The sequence below is a fragment of the Hydractinia symbiolongicarpus genome, chromosome 5, assembly GCF_029227915.1.
Source record: "Hydractinia symbiolongicarpus strain clone_291-10 chromosome 5, HSymV2.1, whole genome shotgun sequence".
NCBI lineage: Eukaryota > Metazoa > Cnidaria > Hydrozoa > Anthoathecata > Hydractiniidae > Hydractinia > Hydractinia symbiolongicarpus.
Window position 1 is genome coordinate 12,136,639 of NC_079879.1, and position 22,684 is coordinate 12,159,322.

At 31.2% G+C, this 22,684-nt stretch overlaps 1 protein-coding gene across 6 annotated transcripts in view; it reads left to right on the forward strand.

The window, feature by feature from the left end:
- Nucleotides 1-529: 529 nt before the first annotated feature.
- The window catches only part of LOC130644804 (protein mono-ADP-ribosyltransferase PARP4-like), a 55,105-nt gene continuing 32,950 nt past the window's right edge, over nucleotides 530-22,684 (forward strand). For all 6 annotated transcript variants that reach the window (XM_057450540.1, XM_057450543.1, XM_057450541.1 and 3 more), the window contains exons 1-26: nucleotides 530-1,282; nucleotides 3,856-4,013; nucleotides 6,394-6,562; nucleotides 9,358-9,559; nucleotides 9,897-9,951; nucleotides 10,467-10,539; nucleotides 10,628-10,747; nucleotides 11,565-11,717; nucleotides 11,822-12,127; nucleotides 12,219-12,373; nucleotides 12,550-12,649; nucleotides 13,030-13,058; nucleotides 13,233-13,331; nucleotides 13,625-13,709; nucleotides 14,420-14,518; nucleotides 15,826-15,869; nucleotides 15,976-16,085; nucleotides 18,841-18,977; nucleotides 19,231-19,315; nucleotides 19,422-19,561; nucleotides 19,723-19,887; nucleotides 19,977-20,020; nucleotides 21,269-21,350; nucleotides 21,435-21,569; nucleotides 21,692-21,784; nucleotides 22,540-22,630. In XM_057450540.1, the coding sequence (XP_057306523.1) occupies nucleotides 6,440-6,562; nucleotides 9,358-9,559; nucleotides 9,897-9,951; nucleotides 10,467-10,539; nucleotides 10,628-10,747; nucleotides 11,565-11,717; nucleotides 11,822-12,127; nucleotides 12,219-12,373; nucleotides 12,550-12,649; nucleotides 13,030-13,058; nucleotides 13,233-13,331; nucleotides 13,625-13,709; nucleotides 14,420-14,518; nucleotides 15,826-15,869; nucleotides 15,976-16,085; nucleotides 18,841-18,977; nucleotides 19,231-19,315; nucleotides 19,422-19,561; nucleotides 19,723-19,887; nucleotides 19,977-20,020; nucleotides 21,269-21,350; nucleotides 21,435-21,569; nucleotides 21,692-21,784; nucleotides 22,540-22,630 (2,725 nt within the window). In that variant the 5' untranslated portion in view covers nucleotides 530-1,282; nucleotides 3,856-4,013; nucleotides 6,394-6,439. The remainder of the gene's footprint in view (nucleotides 1,283-3,855; nucleotides 4,014-6,393; nucleotides 6,563-9,357; nucleotides 9,560-9,896; nucleotides 9,952-10,466; nucleotides 10,540-10,627; nucleotides 10,748-11,564; nucleotides 11,718-11,821; nucleotides 12,128-12,218; nucleotides 12,374-12,549; nucleotides 12,650-13,029; nucleotides 13,059-13,232; nucleotides 13,332-13,624; nucleotides 13,710-14,419; nucleotides 14,519-15,825; nucleotides 15,870-15,975; nucleotides 16,086-18,840; nucleotides 18,978-19,230; nucleotides 19,316-19,421; nucleotides 19,562-19,722; nucleotides 19,888-19,976; nucleotides 20,021-21,268; nucleotides 21,351-21,434; nucleotides 21,570-21,691; nucleotides 21,785-22,539; nucleotides 22,631-22,684) is intronic.

Here is a 22,684-nt window from a genome sequence, read left to right on the forward strand (position 1 = left end):
CCATACGAAAAAAATTAAAAGACTGAGTGGGGAGCTTGCAGAAAGCAATTTTGCCTTATCACTAAGTCCCACAATAAGTTTCGTTATAGTAGAGAGTTATTATTCGTTGTTGTTGTTTTGGAGATCCTTTGTAATTAACCACTCCCCATCGTAGTTCGTTATGATACGGAAAAGCCGGCATGTGGGACCAGGACCCCGGACGCAAAGGTGGGACCAAGAATTCAATTTTTAATAAATATCTTACGGACCGGATTATTATATACAGAAGTGTTAAAACGCAGATGATATTAGTGTTTTTGACAATATTTCGCGCGGCAGGAATTTTCAAAAAATAGAAAGAAAAAACAAGACATGAGTGTTGACAAATTTTTGGAAACAAAAAAGCGTAAATGTAACAAAGAAGCGTGTATAATATGTATAATATTAATAAGCAAAAAACACCTTGCAGAAAGGAACAAGACCGAAACTACCCCAAAATGTTTCGGAATCACTGTCGCGTTTAAGCTTTTCAAATTATTTTAGCGGAATAACTATCCCAACGCACTGGTACTTTGCGGGGCTCGAACGCATGGTGCTCTGTACGTTCGCTCTCCATCTTCGTTCTAATACAATTATTTACAATCGTTTACTAAAATAAATTTGAAGACGCATAGTCATAAAGTTATTTATGAATTATTGTACATAATTTATTAATCTTGCTTACCAAATAAATTGATTATTAATAATTGATTGCATAAACTGATAGGTTACATTGTGTTCAAACACTGCTACCGTTTGTTGCCGACAGGCTTTCATTGTTATATTGGAAAGGGCCAACACCGGTAATCTAAAAGAGAAGAAAAAGGCCCTGGGATCGAGGTTGGAAAAGGTCAGCGGTAGCCCTAATAAGCCGACTTCGTGTAAAAGGTCGTGTAGAAACAAAACGAAAACGAAACAGTATTAAACGCTGCTAGATAGTAGCTGGCTGGTTAAATGTTTAGCATATGATGAGAATTCAAAAACAGGCTTGGGTATTTTAAATAAACTTTTATTTTTAAGCTAAAAAAATGCTAACCGCATGCTCATAAAAAAAAAAACGATTTTTAAAAAATTATGAGTTTAGCTGTCAAGGTTTTGAATTAGAAAGGTCATGGTATGGAATAGTGTACGTAAATCATTTGTTGACATTTGACCTTTTTAACCACAGACAAAAAAATACAATGTGTTTTATGTTGACCTTTATGCAGAGAAAATCATTCAAAATGTTTTTGTCACAGTAATGAAGATAGAAACATCACTGCAGGTATTAACATTACTAAAGTAATTTTCAGACTTGTTGTCCTGTTTGTCAGTCTTTTGAAAGTTTAGAAATGACTGGCATTGTGGCTTAAAAATTTACTTATCCTCTTGTGTCCAGTGCTTTTTGTAAAAATAAATGCAAGAAAAAGAGTCCTAAAGGTAAAAAGAATGCAAAGTGAAAAGATACTTAAAACAACACAAAATATTAAGCTTTTAAGCAATCATGAGCCTCTGATATTTTCTGAGAGAACAAAATAAAAAGCTACAGGCTTAAATCATGTATAAATTTTCAAATCTAATTTCTTTCATATTAGGATAAGAAGAAGATTATGAATTCTCTTGCAATTCTCTTTAAATAAGTTTTTTTACTTGCAGTTGTTTCTTTAATGACCGCAAAGTAATATTAGTATTGACCAGCGATGTTCATAAACACATTTCAGAAAATAAGAACAAAAAAAGTTTTTAAGTTAGCCAACCCTAGCTATCACCTATTGTCTCTTTGTCATATCAGAACGGGGAGACAAAAATCTCCTTATCCAGATATGGAAAAAGACTCAACAGCCTGGGAACAAGGGGCATAAATGCTCCAAAATAAGAATAACAAGCCATAAAGCAGATTTTACTGGTTCCTATACTAAACTGTGTATATATATATTACTTTTAAGAATCCATGATGAAAAAAGTTTAAATCAAAATATTGCATGATGAAAACATTTTCTTCTTATATAAGCCTTTTTCTATGCACATTGCTTCTTTTAGTAACATGCTGTCCACCCCTTTGCCTGGGTTCTTTTTCACTTTAGATGTCAATACAATGTTTCTTTTCTTGCTCATGCTTTTCCAATGTCAAGATGTGACAAACGATCCTGGGCATGAGGTTGACAACTCGTTTCTTGGTATTGATTTGTTTCCTTCACTTCAATAGTTCGCATTTTTCTTTAATCTCTTTTTTTTGAACGCAACAAGATGCAGACTCAAATCTTGATTGATGCACAGAACGAGTAAAGGTTAAGAATATTAAGGCGGGTTTTTACTCAAACAAATGTGGTTGAATCCATTGACATTGGTTAAATCGATGTTATTAAAAATAGAACATTGCATAAGCTTACTAACGTAATGTAAACAAATGTAAACAAATTGTCAAAGAAATAAACATTCACTGCCGCAGATTGCTTTTCTTCTTACGGATGATTTCAATATTTGTTGGGCTACAAGAGTCAACAGAATCTCATAAATACCAGAGGTCATTCGAAAAAGTTGATGTGGCTTTTTTGCACAAATAACATGATCAAGAAGAAACTATTATATAATTACTAGTTAATAAAGCCCGTGAAAAAATCCACTTGTGCAGATGAAAAACGAAAAAGAAGCGTCATTTAAATTATGATGACGTCAGCAACCCATCCATAAAAAAATAATTTAGAACCTTGTTTTCATGTTGCCTCTATTATGTAGAGCTTAAAATGCTGATCAAGAAAATGTACATGATCATGCGCTTTTGATGAGCAGTTAATGACCCTGGTAATGCGTTCTGGCTTCAAATGTGGATTATATGGTTTCAAACCGGTTTATCCACATTGAAGCCAGATATGAAAAAAATTCTAGCTTTATAATTTCTGAAAATATATAAACTGGCTTCAAATTAGATTCTTCTGGCTTCAAAAGATTGAAAAATGTATGAACTGGCTTCAAGGTGGATTCTTATGGTTTCTAAATGCGGCTTCAAGTTGGTTTCTTTGGACTTTGAGAATTCTGGAACTTATGCTAGTGGCTTCAAACTGGCTTCACTCTGGTTTTGAGAATTTTGAACTTTCAAATTCGATTGGTTTAAGAAAATGTTGAAATTTAAAGGCAAAAGAAACCAAAAAGAATCCACCCATGGCCAAAATTTGGATTTCACTAGATTTCGAGATATTTTCAAAGCGAGATTGATATTAAATTATTTGTGCTTGATACAACGACCTATATAGGACAGAAAATCCACTTTTTACAAGAATAAAAATAAAAAATAACATTTTGACACAAAAAAATAAATATCTCCTACTAGATCCTTTTCTTTTATCCTCACAAATTCATATTCAAATAAAGGTAATTACAATTGCCAGTACTTTTAACTGTTTTTTCAATCTCCTTCAACAGTGTTCGGTATGCGTGCAACACATAGAAATTCTTCATTGCCACTAATTAGGAATAATTTTTCTTTGATATTTTTCGCATTCCCAAAAACTACACTATGACTAAAATATAAAGAACTTATTTAACTACAGTAGCTCCAGAATTACATTGCAAGCAGAAGACAAAATAAACAATTTTTGCATTCAAATAGAACACACCATACCTTTCCTCCTGCACTCTCATTAACTGACTACACTTGTACATTGGCAAAACAGACCAGTCATTAATTCTTTTTAGTGGATGTCCAACATAAAGCACCATGTTTTTCGTTTTAACATAAATAAAATAATGTAGTATCACCAAAGAAACATCACTATTTTCATTGACAACTGCAGCAAAGTTTATTGTCTTTTTGCTTCTTTTATACTCAGTACAGGTGTATGATATGTTTTTTATTTTTAGACGGAGATATTTTTTTCAAAACATCCGTTACTGTTATATTGAATTGCTTGAGTAAATTAATAGTTGCGTTGGAAGACGGAATTGCTTGAGAAGGATCACCAAAGCAACACCAATCAAGAGTTGAAGCCCAGCTTTGATATCTAGTAAATGCAATAAATGTGAGTTTGTAAGTTATTTATACATAAGGTTCCTTCAATTTCCTATCAAAAATGATCATTTTATTTTCTATATGTACTTTCTTGAATGAAGCAATGGACCCAAAAAGTCTTTGACCACCTGACTATTTCCAGACGAATCATTGATTCTATGAATATTCTTCAGACCATTCAATGAAATTGAAATCTGAATAAAAAACACATTGAATTTATTAATGCCCAAATTTCTGTTGTTCACACTGGCTGTATTTCAGCATACCTGACAACATCCATTTTTTGTTCCATGAATTTGCTTAACCATTCAAGCTTTTCGAACCCAAAGCATGACCATGCCCATAATGGACCCCACCATTTAACATAATTTCACAGATGAATTAAATTATGTACATTCAAGCCACTTTTTTCTTCACTATGCTCTATAAATTCAACAGAGCATTTAACATAACTTCCTGCATTTTCACTAATTTAGTATCGGTGTTTGCAAGAATTTTGCCCAAATTTTTAAAAAAAAGTGTCCCATGCTTTGCTTCTTGGTATTATGAGTGGCAAATGTTTTATTCCTCGATCATCCCAAAATTACAGCAAGCTGCAAGAGGCTGGAAGTATACATATACTTTATAGATATTTCTTAAATGTTCCAGTTTCTAGATCTAATTTTTATGTTCCCAGTTTAAATTTTGTTTAAAATCGTTTTATTTGTAACTGATTTTGTTTCATATTTTCAAAGTTGAAGATTGCTGGATATCAGACAGAAAATGCCAATTTCCATCTTTTTAAAAAGAAAACAAAAAGTAAGCTCTTTTTCGAGCCTTTTCACAGTGACAACCTGACTGTTATAATTGCTTTATCTAAACTAATAAAGAATGCTATTTGTCTGACAAAAAATTCGAACCTTAACAATTTTTCAACTTTTTCAAAGATTAAACTATTTTGATATAGCCTTCAACGTACAGTACTTTGTTCAACACTTTTATAAGCTATTTACTTTTTATCATGACTAGTTAGATTTTCTTTCAATATAGCTTTGAAAAAAGCACTTGAAAGCAAAATAAATTAAAAATATTACATATGGGACAATTGTAAGTCTTTCAGTTATAAAGTATCTCAGATGTGTGATATTCAGTTTATATTTTCTTTAGGCCCTCTGTTTTGGTCCCATTCGTAACACGAAACTGTGTTTTTATTTATCCTGGGTTTTCTTGTAAACAAAATTTATTATAGAGTTTAAATTCTTTATCCACACCAGATATTTTTCTGCAAAGTTGTTTTGCTTTCTTCTAGTGAAGCTTTTATTAAACTTGATGTACACATGTTTTTTTTATAAGTAACTGGTTGCTACAAAACTGAGGCTGAAATATGGTCAAAAATTAAGCAACTGCTATGCAACTGCCTAGGCTGAGTTTTGGCAGAGTGGTAAGCAACTTAGGCTGAATTCTACTACACAGTTAGCAACCACTTAGATCAGTCTTTCGCAAGAAGAATCTGTTCAAAAAATTCCAAAAACATCATTGGTTACTGACCATAACCTTTCTCTGTCCTTGATATTTACTAAATCAGAATGTTTTTCCCACATTTCTATTTGAGTGAAATAAAAAAATAGTTGTAATGTTGATTTACCCTATTTGATGCTATTTTAAACTCATTGCCTGTGTCTGCTTTTTTACTTGCTCAATGAGATTCCAGGTTATATTACAGATGCATTTGTACAGATGAAGCAACGATTGAGCAACTTTAAGGCTTAAATTGCAAAAAGGCCTTAGCAACCCCAGGCTGAACCCAAAAATGCTTATAAAAAAAACCGTGTAACTCACATAAAAAATTTGTGGTCACGACGTGTGGTTTAAAATTGAGCTTTAAAATTGCCAACACAAAGCAAACATACATTGTATCTAAAGATAACAGGGTAATATTCAAAATTTTTCAACCTTAAGATGTTGACATTGATTTGAAAATTAGGTTGTCATGATACAAAAAATAAATAGACGGTGGCTGAAATAGGAAACTAGTTTTTGATTTGGCAGCCTGCTGAAATATGCATTGTTATATTAATCTGTGTATATACATGTGAGTGAACCTGTGAATTAGAACATGTCATTTTTTAGAAAACGAGATAGAAAAAGTGATGTGTTAAAAATATGTCCCTTTTTACTATATTTACACAGTCCTTTTTTTACATTATGTTTGAATCTTCCTTTTAAAGACATTGTTTCAGCGTCATTCCAAATGAAATTACTGTGGTCTGACACACTCTCTGCAAATTTAATAAAGTTTGGTACACTCGTTCCAATGATCTAATTTTATCTTATAATTGATTTAGGAAAAACTAGTAACTAGTAAATCGTATAACTCTAATGTAATGAATTTATTTTTATTTATTGTTTAGTGAATAGATAGAAGTTAATAAAAGTCAATGCTGAACAGGTCAAGAGATGTTTTCAAACTGTGTTGTGACACTGGACCTAGGAATCACAGCTTCACTTAAAGAGAAACAACATCTGCGTCAGATTGTTACCAAAAATGGTGGTGTTATTAGTTATATTGTTACAAAAAAAGTAAGTCTTAATAACATTTAATTTCTTTTGTGGAATGCTTGAACAGAAATAGCAATCAGGAGTCATTGCGACAATTTAAAATTTTGTCCAACTTGTGTAAATATTATCAGCTTTTAATTATACTACCTATATACTTGTTTCTTCATTTAAAAACAGTACAGCTACAGCTTGAATGTTATAGAATTATAATTAAAGCAAAACACGGTATTTTCTCTAACGGATTTTGAATGTGCTCATTGACAGGCCTGACTTTGAAATATAATTGGCCTTGAATGTACCTTTATATGCAATATATATATGAATGACCTCATGTTTTCAGAAAGAAGCATCATGCATCTTTTGTTTATATGACGACTTAATCATTTTTAATCAAATTAAATATTGTCGTAACACCCTCCTCTCTTGTTATTTTCATTATTTTTATTGTTGTTATCCCGACCATTCATTCTCGATAAAATTCTTTTATTTCGCCGACCAACCGACCATAAGCTTCTATCGACTTTGCCTGTAGAACAACTAATTAAGTTGGAGTTGCCTTATAACACTTTTAACCATCAAACTGTGAAAAAAAAAATTTAACAGAGCCTTGGCATGCCATTTTTAAAAATAATTGCTGTATTTTGCTGGTCAAAAAATTTTGTCATTTGAGGGGAGTGGGGCTTTTACAAAGTGTTTGTTTACCACATTTTATTGTTACGGTTAGAATGGACGAGTTGCAAATGTTTACCAAGTTCCTATTATGCACATGCATTCTGACAGGCAAAAACAGAAGTACCACATCAGACAAATTGGCTATTATATAGTTTTCTATTTAAAGATTTTAAGGAAGAAAAAATTAAAAAGGACATCTATTCTTTCCGTAAAAATTGACTGCTACAAGTAAATCCTAACAATATATTTATGAAATAATAACAATCATGGCTTTACATTGTGTACTTTGGGGTATACATGATAAGGGAAAGATGGCTACCCCAAATAGTTCTTGCCTAATTGTTCTGCAAAAATTATTTAACAAGTTTAAACATACTCAAACCCAAAACAGCCACTGGGGACTTAAAATATCGTCCAGCCTCTGATGTGGCTGTCTCAAACAGGTTTTTTCGTTTTAGTCTTCGCCACAACTGATGTTTGGGACATTTGTTTTCTGTTTCTGAATAGAAAATAAATTGTCGCCTCCACAGGCATTATCCATATGGGAAAGTGAATAGTGTTTGTTTGTCAAATTAGGCAGGTAGTTGTCTTATAGAGTAGCAAATGACCATAAATCACTTAACCTGGACCAAAATGTGGTTATCTTATACAGGTGGTCATTGTAGCGGGTTTTACTGCATATAGATAGTATATTTTATCATAAAAACTATACCAAAAAGCCTTTTACATTTTTATTATGTCTTCATCAACTGTCAAACAAATTTTGCATAAACTCTGAAGTCCCAATGCTTATTAGTTATTATTTATTCTGAAATTAATATTTTAAAAAAAAATCGAAAGATTGGGTAATTACTGGATTGTACACTCCAGGAGCTCTAAGTAGCTGTAATTGCATAAAATTTTCCAGAAGAGCTGGCCCAGACTCAATGATTTTCAGTTATCTTTGTTTCCTTACCTTATACGGTTTGCATTTAGTTTGACCCCACTAACTGTGGGTTGGAAGATCTAATGTCATTTAATGTGAGCCATCGATTTGATCAGTGTTACTGTCAACATTTGCGATTTTTGCACCTCGGCCAATCCAAGATTAGCTATCATTTTATTTGTAAAAATATGTCTGCAATCTTATGGCAATAAAAATCTCTGAATCTTTATCACATGTTTTTAACCTCGTAAGCGATCATTTTCCGTTGCTTATCCAATTTTACTATTTGTGAACAATAATTTTTTATTTATGATGTTGATAGTGTGCTCTTCTAAACATTTTCGAAAAGTGACAGTTACTTCAATAGCTGCATCCAACCCTGCTCTGGATTGTAATCCATCCATTTTTTTTGAATAATATTATTTTTGTTTAAACAGTATTATGTACAACTTTGAAATTATAAAGAAACATGAGGAAAACCTGATGGACAAATATCAATCACTGTTGTACAGTCTACTAACGTACACACATTAATTTTCAAAGAAATCTAAAACAATCATTTCCGCAAAAGACCAATTAATTGAATCTCATTATATTTAAACGAAAAAGGTGGAAATGTTCTCTTTAACCACTGTTTAAAATATCTATATAATAATACGCTAAGTGTGTCTGTCTGTGTGTCTGTGACAGGCAAAGTGGATGTCTTCATTTTCCTTTGATGTTGCCGAAAAATGCATGTCTAAAAATTTTTTAATTTAATTTTTTCAATTTTTTAAACCTTTATATCTTATTAATCATTTATCAAGCACGTGATTACATACATTTTCTTGATCAGCGCTTTAAACTCCGCACAATAGAGGCAACGTAAAAACAAGGTTTTTTGCAGATGGGTTGCTGACGTCATCAAAATTCATATGACGCTTATTTTTCAATTTTATCCTGCCTCAGTGGATTTTTCCACGGGCTTTATCGACTAGTCTATGTATTAATAAGTTAGAAATACTGCATTACATCAAGGTACCTTTTTTAATTAGTGCTGTGTAATATAGGTAACTACAGTACTTTCACAACAGTTTTACCCATCTTAAATTACTTTATCGGTACACAGCCCATCAACATGTTGTGTTTAAGGAGAAGCAGGTCTTTATAATGACTTTTTCTTACTTTTTTTGAATGAAATACAATTTTTTTATAATTCACAATTGACTTAAATGTTTAGACAACTCATGTGATTGTGTCAACAGCAGAATATGCAAAATCCTCATTTCGATGTGAACGAGCAAGAACATACAACATCCCTGTGATTACTTCTGACTTTCTTAAAAATTGTTTGCTATCACAAAAGCTGGTTGATTTGGAGCCATATTTAGTCTTCAGAAAGTTGGAGAACAATGAATTGAAGACAGGAAAGATTGTAATTGGTATGTTGTGTGTTACACAATTTTTAGATTTTTTTTTTGTTTATCCTCGCAATGAGGCTCAGTATCGCATGTCAGCCAGAAGCGGAGACCACACAGTACAATTTGAGTTGAGCGGGATTCCAAGTATTTTATTTTTTACAAAGAAAGTTATTGCAAAACAAAAGATACAGGTTGCTAAGCCTACGGGAGCGCAATACCTTTCTATTTTTAAACTGCTCATCTATTTTAATATTTGAGTTTGTAATATTCTTTAACCACTACTTTTAGTAATAAAATAAAAGTATTAAAAGTATTAAAATAAAAAATCTGTAGTAACAAAATTATTTTGTTTTTTCAGAACATTGTGATGACACAAATATGAGAAAAAGAGAGGTTGATCTTACCAGTCTGAAGTTAGTATTTTATGTCATTTTTTTCTATTAATTTCTTCAAATTTTAAAACAGAAAGTAAACTTGTTTGTATTTTTGTGACAGTCAAAATGAAATTTTTTAAAATAGTTTCATGTGATTACGTTAAAAAAGCTTTTGGAATACCAATTCATTTTAGGATATGTTGTAAATTTCTTTCCGATTTTCCCACCGCAGCCTTTTATATGTAATAGACTGCCTTGTCAAAATTGGTGTACATTTTTATCCATGTAGTTCATTTGTTGTTTGCTATAAAAACCTTAAATATGTTATTTGAAAAACTAAAAAGAAAAATAATTAAACTTGGTAGAGTTAATAGTTACTTTTTTATGAAGCAACTAAAATGACAAACTGTGACAGAAAACAAGTTTAAAATGTTGGTTTTTTGTCTTAAAATTTTTATTATTTTTTATCAATTTGCAACATGAATCAATTAAAACAGTTTTAACTTAGTTTTATGTGTATTTTTTAAAACCTTAAAACTGTATTTTGTATTTAGAATCTGGTCAGACAAGGTAGATGGACCTTGGAAGAATACTCCTTTTGAAGTTCCAAAATATGTGCTTTTAAAGGTAACTTTGAGAGTCTAAACTTTACAGTAACTTTATATGTTTTATTTCAAAGATAGCTCTGTTACTGTTAACATGTGATTTTACTTAGGAATCTCCGAAACAGGAGGAAACCTCTTTTCATTTATTCGAGTTGCATGTGCAAGTTGATGAACAAAACAATAAGAAGTACAGAGTATGGCATCAATATGGAGGTCATTTGTATTGCAAGGTTAGTTGTTACGATTTGTTTACCTGCACCAAACTGCTATAAATGTGTTAATAACACAGCCGATCCAACATTATAGACTTTTCGTCCGCCTTAAGGTGGGACAGATAATCTTGCATTATCACTTTTATTTTAAAGCAAAACAGCTTTTATCTTAGAAATTATTATAAATCAGCTTAAAAAAGGACAATGAAAAAAAGTACAGTATTATGACTATAGACAATCATTGTATGAGAGCTGAAAGATTAGGGAAAAAAATCTTGCAGCAAACTCTTGTTACTTTAAGCTGTATAGATTATACGCAACGAGAAATGGTTGGTGAAAACAAAAATAAAAAGAAAGAATAAGCCTGTCTCTCTGACACATTAAAACCACTAATGTGAAAGCAAGCCTAAACTATGACTTTCGACAATTTCTTTTGATGTTTGAAACTTTGTAAAAAGCTCATACTTAACTAATTGTGTCCATTCAAGTCACCCCTTGCCTCCTGTCCTTTTTTAAAATAGAGGGAACCACTTAGTATGTTTATTTTCAGATTCAAATACTGTGGTAAGGGAGCAACAGAAAAGTAAAACAGTATTTTTGCTAAAAAACAATGAATGTATCACAGTCTACAAAATATTGTATAAGCAACACAGAATCTGCATTCTCAAGTGACACTTAACTTTGCAGTGTCTTATTCTTATAAATAGATGACGATAGTCTTTCTTGCATTCTTGTTTGCAGAAATGCCTTGATCCTATGTGCACAGATGAATAATGTTAAAAATTTATTAATAATTAATTCTGTTCTATCAAACTATTAATTTTTTTTAATGTAGAATCCTCTTGATTTTAAATCTGAGTATCGTGTGACATCAACTGGAAGAGAAAGCGAAGAAGTATTGGGTTTATGGAGTGATTTATTTGCTGAGAATACTTTTCAAACAAATCTATCAAAATCATTGATGATTGGGACAGAATATTTGTATATGGTAAACCTTGTTTATCTTTGCTTAAAATTGGTGTCTTTTATGTGTAGTAAGATGCTGCCATAATATTTTTGATCTAACATGGTATATATTTTACCTCCTTTCAGTGGCCAGATCGCACACTTGAAAGTATAAATGAGCTTTCCTCAGAGGTTTCTGCACTAATTGATACATTTTGGACAGAAGCTCATGGTAAACTCAATGAAGTTTTAACAAATCCAATTAAATCATACAATATGGCTGATGTAACGAAAGCTGAAGGGATTTTACTACGTCTTAAAGATTGTGTTGTGAATAAACAGCCAGTTGAAGATTTAAGTGATGAATTTTATGATGTCATTCAACATCACCATAATCTAAGGATCAATATTGAGAACATGAAAATAATTTCTCAAAAGTCAGATTTATGTCAGGTATATGATCTGTATTTCTTGTATCTTGTCTAAGTTTCGTGTTCAAGTTTTTACATGTATTTTTTGTTCACAAATCATTTTTTTTAATAAGCTTATTAAAGATTTTGCAAGCATCAATGAATCTACTAATTGGCAAACTAAAACCAGCGCTGAAGCAAAGTATACAGCTTTAGGCTGCCATATCGAAAAACTGCATGGTGAAAGATACAAGGACGTGCATAAAGATATTATAAATGCTATTAATAGGTATTATATATACTTCTAATATTTTTTTTACTGAAAGAGGTCGTTAGTAAAAACTGCAGCCGATTGCAATCACACTTCAACAAAACTGTTCCGAAAAATTATTTGTTTCTCTGGTGTTGTGCAGATATGGAAAAAAACTTGCATTACAATTATAATGATTATTTCTTTTTACACAGTAAAGAAGAGATTGAAGTTTTAAATATCTTCGAGTTGGATCGCTGCTCAGAACCGAAATTGTGTGGTGACAAGTCAGGACCATTTTTCCATGCTTCTGAGGTACTACTTTGAATTTTTTTTTTTCTAAAAGCGTGGAAAACAGACGTTAGACGTTAAGCCAAACAGATGTCATTGATAATGAATTTGATGTTGATACAGTAAAAGGAACTTAATCTAGATAAAATTCTATATATAAATTATTAGAAAAGCTATTTTAAACAAATTATCTGGTATTTGGGAAAACATTGTTAGTATCTTGCCGACAAGGATAATATTGGTTTTCATGTAAATACCTAACCAACTTGTCCACCTTCTTATAGGGAATTAACAGCTAACTTAATTAACGAATGTGCAAATGTTATAATTATCAAATATGCAAGTCTTTGTTTATTTGCTAATATTTCATTTAACTTATGGATTTGTTTTCTTTTTCCTTTTAGCCAAAAAATTTTGTTGGAATATTGTCAAGGTAAAGGAAAATTGTAAATACCATCAAATTTAGATTTCAACAGTGTTGTATACAATTCAAAAATTTAGTTAAGAAAAGAAGAAAATTTTCGCGTTTGAAATTTTAGAAATTCAGAGTTATTGTTTAATTGGTTATAGCTATTAGTTGATAACCATTGTTTTGATATTACTTTAGAGGATTACTATTACCAAAAATTGTGGTGAATGATTATGGTGGAAGCCGTACAGATGCTGGAATGCTTGGAAATGGAATATATTTCGCAACCTGTCCAACGTAAAGCTTTTACTTTCTATAATAAAGTACATTTAAGTGCATACAGGCTCATACAGATAGATACATACAAAAAATGTAACACGACATTAAAAGGAATCATATTGTTATAAAAAATACTGGAGCGACAAACCAGATAGTTTTTAGAATAAATTACATGTTTAATTTAAATTTATTTGAATTGGCAAATGTATTTTGACACACAAGGCGTTAAATAAATGCTCCTTTACGAGCAAAAATTGTCATTCAGGCCCTCAATCCTCTTAAATATTTAAAAATCTCTTTTTTAAATGTAGAACATGCATAAAGTATTCAAAACCATCTTTAATAACTGGTAGCCGATTTATGTTAGCATGTCAGTTGTCATTAGGCAAAACAAAGGTAATTTTTGTTATTTCTTTACTCTTGTTTGTTACTATCTCCTTTACCTCGAGGGAACAAATTCTTGTAAAAATTAAGTCGTTAAGAATTTAAGTAACACCTGATTATAACTGAGAAAAGGACTTTAAATTATTTAATACCCATAATTTATTCTACATAAATACTTAACTTGCTTTTAAATCAAGTTTTCTGGTGAAAGAAACCTAACCTAGCTTGGTATTTATTTTTAAATTTTGTATAGAAACCAAATTATTGCATATAAAGTCAGTTAAAGTAACAACAAGGACCTAAAAATCTTGTCAGAGATATTAATTACCTTCTTAAGGGGCTATTTAGTACAGCTTGTTGTTTCTCTTTCTTATAAAAACAACCTTTCTATTTTACTGTTATTCATTATATTTTGCAGACTATTTAAGACTGTATTATTTATTACTGGATTGTCAATATTTTTGCAATAAAGGTTATATGCTATGATGGAGAATAACATCAATGACAGAGATCTTACTTAAGCCGTTTTGAAGACCTTTTAATAAACTTTTTCAGTATAAATAGACATGTACATTTAAAAACATTCAAGGCATTGCGAGAATTATTCTCAAAATCCATGAATTTTTATGAGATGTGACTCTCAAAAAATTTGCATATTTTCGTGAAGGAAGTGCTCTGAAATATTTATCCCTTAAGGAATTAAAAGCATTTGTTTTGTTTAGGATTATTATGAGTTCAATCAGAGTTTAGTTGGTCCTCCAAATGGTTTTGACAGCACACATGGTGTTAAAAGTACAAGTAAAGTGCCTTCCGAATTCAAGGTATATTGTATTATCTATTGTCTTTTGACTTTTCATAGTAAATAATACAGATGTCAAAATTATTTACAACCTAGTTGGAATAACGTAAACCTAAAAATTTAAATTCCCCAAATCACCTTACCAATTTAACTTTATTTTTGTGTGTATGAATTTATGAAACTTTTTGCTATCAAATTCATGGTTTTTGTAAATTTTATTTATTTGCTCATAGTAAATTTTATTGCTCAAAGTAAACTGTTAATACGCTGCAAAAAGAATTTAAAGTTAGGTTTCGATGTAACCTCCAGGTTATTAAAGCTGTGGCATGGAAGTAATCATTGTTAGCAATATTGAAAGTGTCAAGCATTTTTGTTCAATTAATTAACAGAAGCTGTAAAAGCTAAAAGCAAAAATACCCTGATAAACTGATTTTGATGTTGTACAATGAAATAAAAGCCAGGTCAATATGCGAAAGTGTTTTTCTTGAGTCACAAAGGAAGAAAGCGCATGTTTAATTTCATACATTTGGAATTAGAGTTTAAAAGTTTTGTAAGTTCACAAAACAAAATCTAATCATTATTTATGTTAAACGAAACAAAGAGATATTTCTTGTGTGCTATGAAAATCTTTTGTTTATTGGCTTATGTTTTGTGCCACTACTTTAATCAGGCTATCGCCACGTACAAAGCCTTCATAAAGCCAAAACCAATCAAATTATTCGATTGTTGTGTCAATCGGGTAAAAGCATACAGTGTAAATAAAAGTGCTTTGTTTCCTCTAAATGTTTTTCTTTTAATAAAATTGTTGGATATTTCATGTTGAAAATACATGCTTTGGAGCGAGTGGGACTATTTGCAGCAAGCTATTATCTTTTTTAAATTATTTTTTTATTCCAGAAATCTATGAAAATTGATAAGTATAGCTAAAGAACTAAAAACAAAGTTAAAATCCATATTTTTCATATAAATATCTCACAAAAATAAGGTTGTGTCAGTTTTATTCATTTGCATGCTTGATCATTAATAACAAATTTAAAAAATCTTTATACATATTCTGTATTTCTTAAAATTAAAATTAAATTTCATCCACCCATACTAATACTAAAATTTAAAAATTAATTTCGCCCAATATTTTTTGAATATAAGAAGTCACACTTCCATGTTACGTCAATACTACTATAAAATAAATCACTGTAAATACGAAATCCTTGTTGAAGGGCTTTTTTGGCCTCAGGCTAGGGATTGTACAGTGCCAGTTTAAAACCAATCAGTATCCCATTGCTGAATTTCTTAAGTAATAATACAGTTGAAAATTTCTTTGTTATATAGGATGATGAATATTGTATTTATGATGTTTCGAGGTTGCAAATTACGTAAGTCTAACATTTGATTTATCGGGATTTAATGCATACACCACTCATGTGAATGTACCTCTAAAAATAATTAAATATATTACTTTAAAATATATGTTTTCTTTAGGCACATTGTTGAATTTAAAACGCCACAGGACAACCTTCTTGTACACAATTTTAATCCTGAATTATCTGAAGACGAAGGTATTGAATCTGATGTGGAACTGTCGGAGGAAGGTGAGTAATTAAAACATTTAAAACATGCTTGGTGTAGCGTACAAGTAGAATGTAATGCTCTTGTCTTTTCTCTTTTAACCAAAGGTTATTTGTGGAAATATCGCATGTAATTTTTATGGTATTTAATCAGCTAATGTAAATGATTGAGCAAAAAGCCTAATCAGTTTAGCCTTAGTGGCGTTTTAGTCATTTACTAGTTAAAAGAACATAGGAGTGGTCTGTCACTTTTGTTGACGATACCAATGATCCATGGATACAAAAGGGCTTAAAATGTTATCATGAAAATGTATATGATTATGTGCTTTCGCCAAACCATTGAAGATATATTAAGGTTGTTGATGAATCCATCCGTCTGTTACAAAACAGATGAGTTGACCCAGCTTAAGAAAATTTGCCCCGCTTTGATCCCAGATTGTCTCTAGTTACTAATATGGTAAAAGATAACCGATTTCACCCATCTGTTTGTAAGTTATTTCTCCTCAAAGTTATAATTGCATTGAAATGGTTTCGATTAGTATGTAAGACATTTATTTTTTGGTTAGAACACCGCCACTGTGCTTGTCAGACTTAGCGCATTATTTTATAAGATCCCACCATCATGTATTTAGTAATGTATTCCATCTTTCAGTTAATTAAATTCAATTTAAATTTGGCAAGGGAAATTTGGAGTGTTGCCTTACCTTGCTTGCCTAAGATTTGCAAAATGCAAAAAATGTGTATCAAAACCTGGTACTTGGTGTAAAAGCAGCACATTATTTTTATTATTTGCCCAATACGTTTCGAACTGTACCTTCGATCAGATTGGTTAATAATTTAACCTTTGTTAAAGAGTGTTTGCTCAGGGTTTTTATGGCAGCGAAACTGCACATAGCTGTTGTTGTTGCGCCAGATTGTGTTCCGTGGAGTCGGTAGACTTTGGCTCAGCTAGTTTCTTATTTCTCAGAATTTGGTGAGTTTTTGCAATATGTCTTTTAAAAGAAGAAACATTTCGTGCTTAAAAAGCAATGATATTTACGAAATTTAAACTCATTATTGAAAGATAAAGTAAACAAATTTTCTAAGTTTGGAATATAGCTATGACTAAAAAAAAGAAATTTTATAACAATTGAAATCCTTACTTCTGTATTAATGCAATGTGATGGACTATGCTTGGAGGTAAAACTTTTGTATTTTTAATTGTATTGATTTGAAAGAAGTAAATACATAGTTGCTCTGTCAATTTGTAGCGTAATTATCACTAGTAAGTTTCAACATAAAGCTGTCTAGTTTTTCTTTCGACAAATCCAAAAGAACCTGCAATTTTCGTTATAAAGACAATTTATAGCAACACAAAATTAAAATCACAAAATCAACATAAAAATAGTTGTATAAAGAGAACACTAGTCTTAAAAGAAAAATTGTGACAAGACTTATCTATTGGTTTGAGATAATACCGAAAAAATAAAGCTGATAGATTTAACTAAAATCAGGAAGAACCAAAGTTTTATTTCACGTTTAATTCATGAAAGTTTTTGACATACTTACTAAAGACGTTATAATGCTGGCAGGTGATAAAAAGTATTGTGATCCTACAAACATGGTAAAGATCACCTTGATATACCTTTACAACTGTAGCCGTAACTGTAGACTAAACAGGACATACTGTAGCAGATAATATAAGTTCTTTGAAAGATCTGTTTTCTTCTTTAAGCATAAAAACAGTATATAAACTGTATAACAGCTACAATTATTTCCGAGATTGATTTGTCATTTCATTAGTTTCCACCAGGAATTATTGAAGTGATTTTGTGACAGCAAAACAAAACGAAAGCAATCTCCAAGTTTCTTTTGAAGTTTTGTTTTCAAGTCTAGGAAATTAAATGAAGCAACTGTTGTTTTTCAAGATGTTGGTACAAAAATAACACAAGGAAAATTTCATAATAAAGTTAAATACACGTAATACATATTTTCTTTAAGTTATAACTCATGTCTACAACTCTAAAACTATATTTATAACGGTGAAACATTATTTTATTCTGATAAACTCATTTATTTCAAAACATGATAAATAGAACTACTCTCAGACAATCAGAAGAGGCGCAGTTTAGCATTCCCTCGCTTCGTCCATTCAAAATGTGTTTGTTTTAATCCCCGCAGACTTACGTCACAAAAAGTAGTATTTTACCGAACAGAAAGTCCTAATTGACACTGTCATTGCGGGGACCGTACTGTAGGACTACATTGACCTAAAATACCTTGAGAACGAACGCTCACAAATATAAAAAAATTTAACACTATTTAACAAAATATTCACACTGTATTTACATTTTAAGCACAACTTGTTATCATTCGTTAGTTCTCCTTTAACAAACTATGAGATTGTTTTAAACAATAAAAACAGTTTTTTTTTACTATCGTCATGTTATTTTTTGATGTTATTTTCCTCAAATGGCATTTACTCATGTGCTAAACTCCAGAGTAAAATATTATACGTAGGGCTATACTTGAAGATATGTCACATTGTAGGAAGTAAATAGGGCTATATATAAAATTATGTTTTCAGACTTCTGATTTGCATGTTATTTTTGTCTCACAACTGTTGTAAAATCTTATTAAAGAATCTGTCGCAACAGAGTATATGGCCTTAAACTAGCATAATTTTCTCTTTCTTCAGTGCTATGTACTGCCCAGAAGGTTTAATGACACCTCTAATTGTAAACAAGCACTAAAGACCTGTTGTGTATTTGCATCAGTAATTTTACATATTATGTACTAGATTTCAATTTGGATGATGTTCAAAATGTAAAGAATCCCTTGAACAAAGTTGTTGCTGGTCTGCAAAGTACTGGCGATTCTAAAATACCTCTGACTGCAGTTCATGTCAGAGCAAAGTTACAACATTTAGCTTCAGAGGTATGGAGTGATCAATATCAATATATTTATTTATCAAGCAAAAATTGTGACAAAATATGTTTAATTTATTATTGAATAGTGCATATAAGAATAGAAAAACAAGTTACTAAAACCTGGCCTGGTAATTAAATCAATTAAAAAAGTGTTTAATTTTTCTACAGTTGATATAACCTTTTAGTCGAGCATATAAAGAATTCACACCCTTAGTTTCCTTCTTCTTAAATATGTTTAAAATTGTATATCATTCTTAAAGGTTGTGGTTCTTCAAGCATACACAAATGAAAGCACTGAAGCTATTGAAGCCAAATACGTTTTTCCTATGGACAGTATGGCAGCAGGTTTGTGTAATTAAAAAATTATTTTTAATGTATTACAATAACAATGTAGTGATTTTTATTTGCGTATTAATTAATGGATGTTTTAACTTATTCTTTTATCCTGTAGTGTGTGGTTTCGAAGCGTTTATTAATGGTAAACACATAATCGGTCAGGTAAAAGAAAAAGAACAAGCACGAAAAGAGTACAAGGAAGCCATTAGCAAAAGTCATGGTGCTTATCTTATGGAAGAACAAGAAGAACAAGCTGTAAGATAAACAAATCTATTAGGATTTATAACTTTTCTCCTTGTATTACGTAACACGGTTTTACTGAGGTTTTTATGTAGTCAAAATGGATGCATCTGAGATCAAAATTACGTACTGTATTTTTAAAACTAAACACTCAAATTCATGATTGGTCTTTGCAGGATGTTTTCACTGTAAGTGTTGGGAATCTCCCACCGCATGCTGACGTGTTGATAAAAATCACATACGTAGCAGAACTTCCGTTAGAAGGAGAACAAATCAGTTTCATACTGCCTGGATGTGTGGCACCATGGACCAAGAAAACTGCTTTAGCTACTCAAATTCAAGTAAGATTTAGCTGGCGTTGTGTTTTATTTCAGATTTGGTAATGAACCTAAAAGAAGACCAAGCAATAATCTTTATACATATTTTTTAGGATGAGGTTACTACTGTTAATGTTGATGATGTTAACTCACATGGGTACATATTTATTTTCTTCTTATTGTGAGACAATAATTAATATTCTCTTCCCTATTCCACCACTTACTCCATTCTTAACCTATAATCCCCTACTTGAATTCCCTTAACCCTATTCGGTCCGGGGTTTTTCGAACATACTATGACCGGGGGCAATAACTTTTCATAGGGTTGTTCAATTGAATCAAACTTGGCACACTTATAGTACGTCGTAAAAGGAACAAAATGGCAGCCGTATATTTTTGTTTACGTCAGCACATTTTCTCTGACGTCATCAGAAGCTTGAAATTTGTTAAAAATGCCACTATCTGCTTAAAATTTAATTACTTTTGTTCCACAGCGAATTTTTGCATTCTGTTTGAAGGTTCTGAAAGCTGAATAAAAGTTATTTAACATATTTTCCGGTTTTTACTTGGATCGCATAAAAAAGTGCTAAAAATCGCCCGAAAATCCGTTTTTTCCCCGATTTTCGGGTAAAATCCGACAAACTCGAGAAATCGGATTAATCATGTGTCCGAATTAAGCACAATGATTCTTCTTAATAAAACAAAGTTGTGTTGCAAGTTTGAAGTTCTAAGATTAATTTTAACAGGAGTTATTAAATTTTGCCCATTATAAGGATTTCATAGAGATTTTGAGGGGTAGTTTCGAGTAATGGCCAATATCAAAGCCTCTGAAAGGTATGGGACCTAAAAATTTGGCATGTAGGTGTCTAATAGATAAATATCGAAACTCAGTTTCATAGCCATATAACATAGCAATAAGGAGTTAATAAAGAAAAACCGTCAGGGAGGGGGGGGGGGGGGGGGGGGCGGAATCCGCCCCCCCCGGACCGAATACGGTTAATAAATGTCCTTTTCAAGTGAATGTGCATGTTAGTAAAATTAATTTTAATACGGACTTTTTATGCGTGCTAATTGTTAATCACGTGTTCAGTCTGCAATGCGAAAAATTAAATTTATGTAAAAAGATTTTTAATGAATTTACTTTGAAAATGTTAATTATTTTGAATAGGACATTTACTTTAATTTCTTTACAAACTTTTAAATATTTCGAGATCTCAATTCTTTAGTACATAAATGCTTTCGCCATGTAAACAGCTAGCTCTCTTTTTCGCAAAAAGGCACCTATACTTCTAAAATTGGTAAAGTCTTCAAGTATGCAACTTTTGCATTAATATCTTTTATTTTTGTATTCAAACTTATTGCCGACTTTATTTCCTCACTATGTGTTTCTTTGAATGTGATTTAGAGACTTCTCACTCCAGTTATCCGTAGATATGCCATATGACATAAGAAATATCTTCTCGCCAACGCATTCAGTTAAAATTAAGGTATTTTTTTGATTTTTTGGTAAAGATAATCTTTTTCGTTTAATGTTTTGGGCAAAAATACTTCTTTTTCTGTTACTTTGTTAGAAAACTGCTACAAAATCTGTTGTTCATCTTATGGACGAACCACTTGGTGACTCATTTCAATTGTTAATTGATCTTGCTGAAATTCACGTCCCTAGAATGATTGCTCAACGCCATCCAACTGATTCGAACAAACAAGTATGTCTTGTTTTCTTCTTTATGTAATGAAACTCTAACAAGGTTTATGGTGCTCTATTTGTCCTAAACTTATGCTTTTGTGATTGCATTTTCATCTGTGTTAAATAGTGAGACTTTTTTAGGCCTGCATGTTGACTTTCTTCCCAGAATTTGAGAATGTGTCAACAGATGTGTTGGATGTGGTGTTTCTAATTGACTTATCTAACTCAATGAAGGTAATATAGGAATAAAATTTCATGTATACTTTTGACACTGTTTTCATTTTTCTTTTTTTTAGGATTCTTTTTTTTTACCTGTGGCAACATAATGCTTTTTCTTGAACAATTTTAAATTTACCAACAAAAGAAAGTGGGCTTAAAGTTCGATCCATTATGTTAACTATGGCAGGAATTTTATTAAGACATCAGTATTGGAAAGTGACGACTCCACTTATTACCCAAGTCAAAATCAATCATTGTATTAATAGTTAGATTGTGACTGTTGTTAGTGGTTTGAGTTAAAACTGTGACAGAGTTTTGTGCTAGGTTTACATCTATAAATACATTGCTAAATATTTTTATATGGTTATGTTATTTCATGTTCATATACTCCATAATTTTATTACTTCTATTAAAAACATTTTGAAAACAAAACAAAAATTATGCTAGCAAGATCTGAACTTTGGAGATTGACGACTCTACTTATTATCCCAGTCACATAAGGGCAGATTGTTCTCCACCAATTAACTCCTTGGCAGAAGACGGAATTGCATTCTATGATGTATATATTCTTTGATGAATATATTCTTTAAAGGAACAAACCCTCCAGATCTTAAAACTAAGACTTAACTGGTTGAGTTTATCATTGTGCTAGCACTTTTGCACTTTTCTTTTTTCTTTGTAAAAAATATGAACGAATCATTATAACATTTTTTGATAATTTTGTAAATTTTGCATTTTTCAAAGAAGAATTAACACTTTGTTATTTCTAGGGTCTTGAGAAAGAACTGCAAAAACTTGTTTATCTAACTTTTACTAATCTACCAGAAGAAACCAATTTTAATATCATCAAGTTTGGTGAAAGTATGCTGGATTTTTTCATCCATGTAACACTCAAAGAAAACAGGGTTACTGACA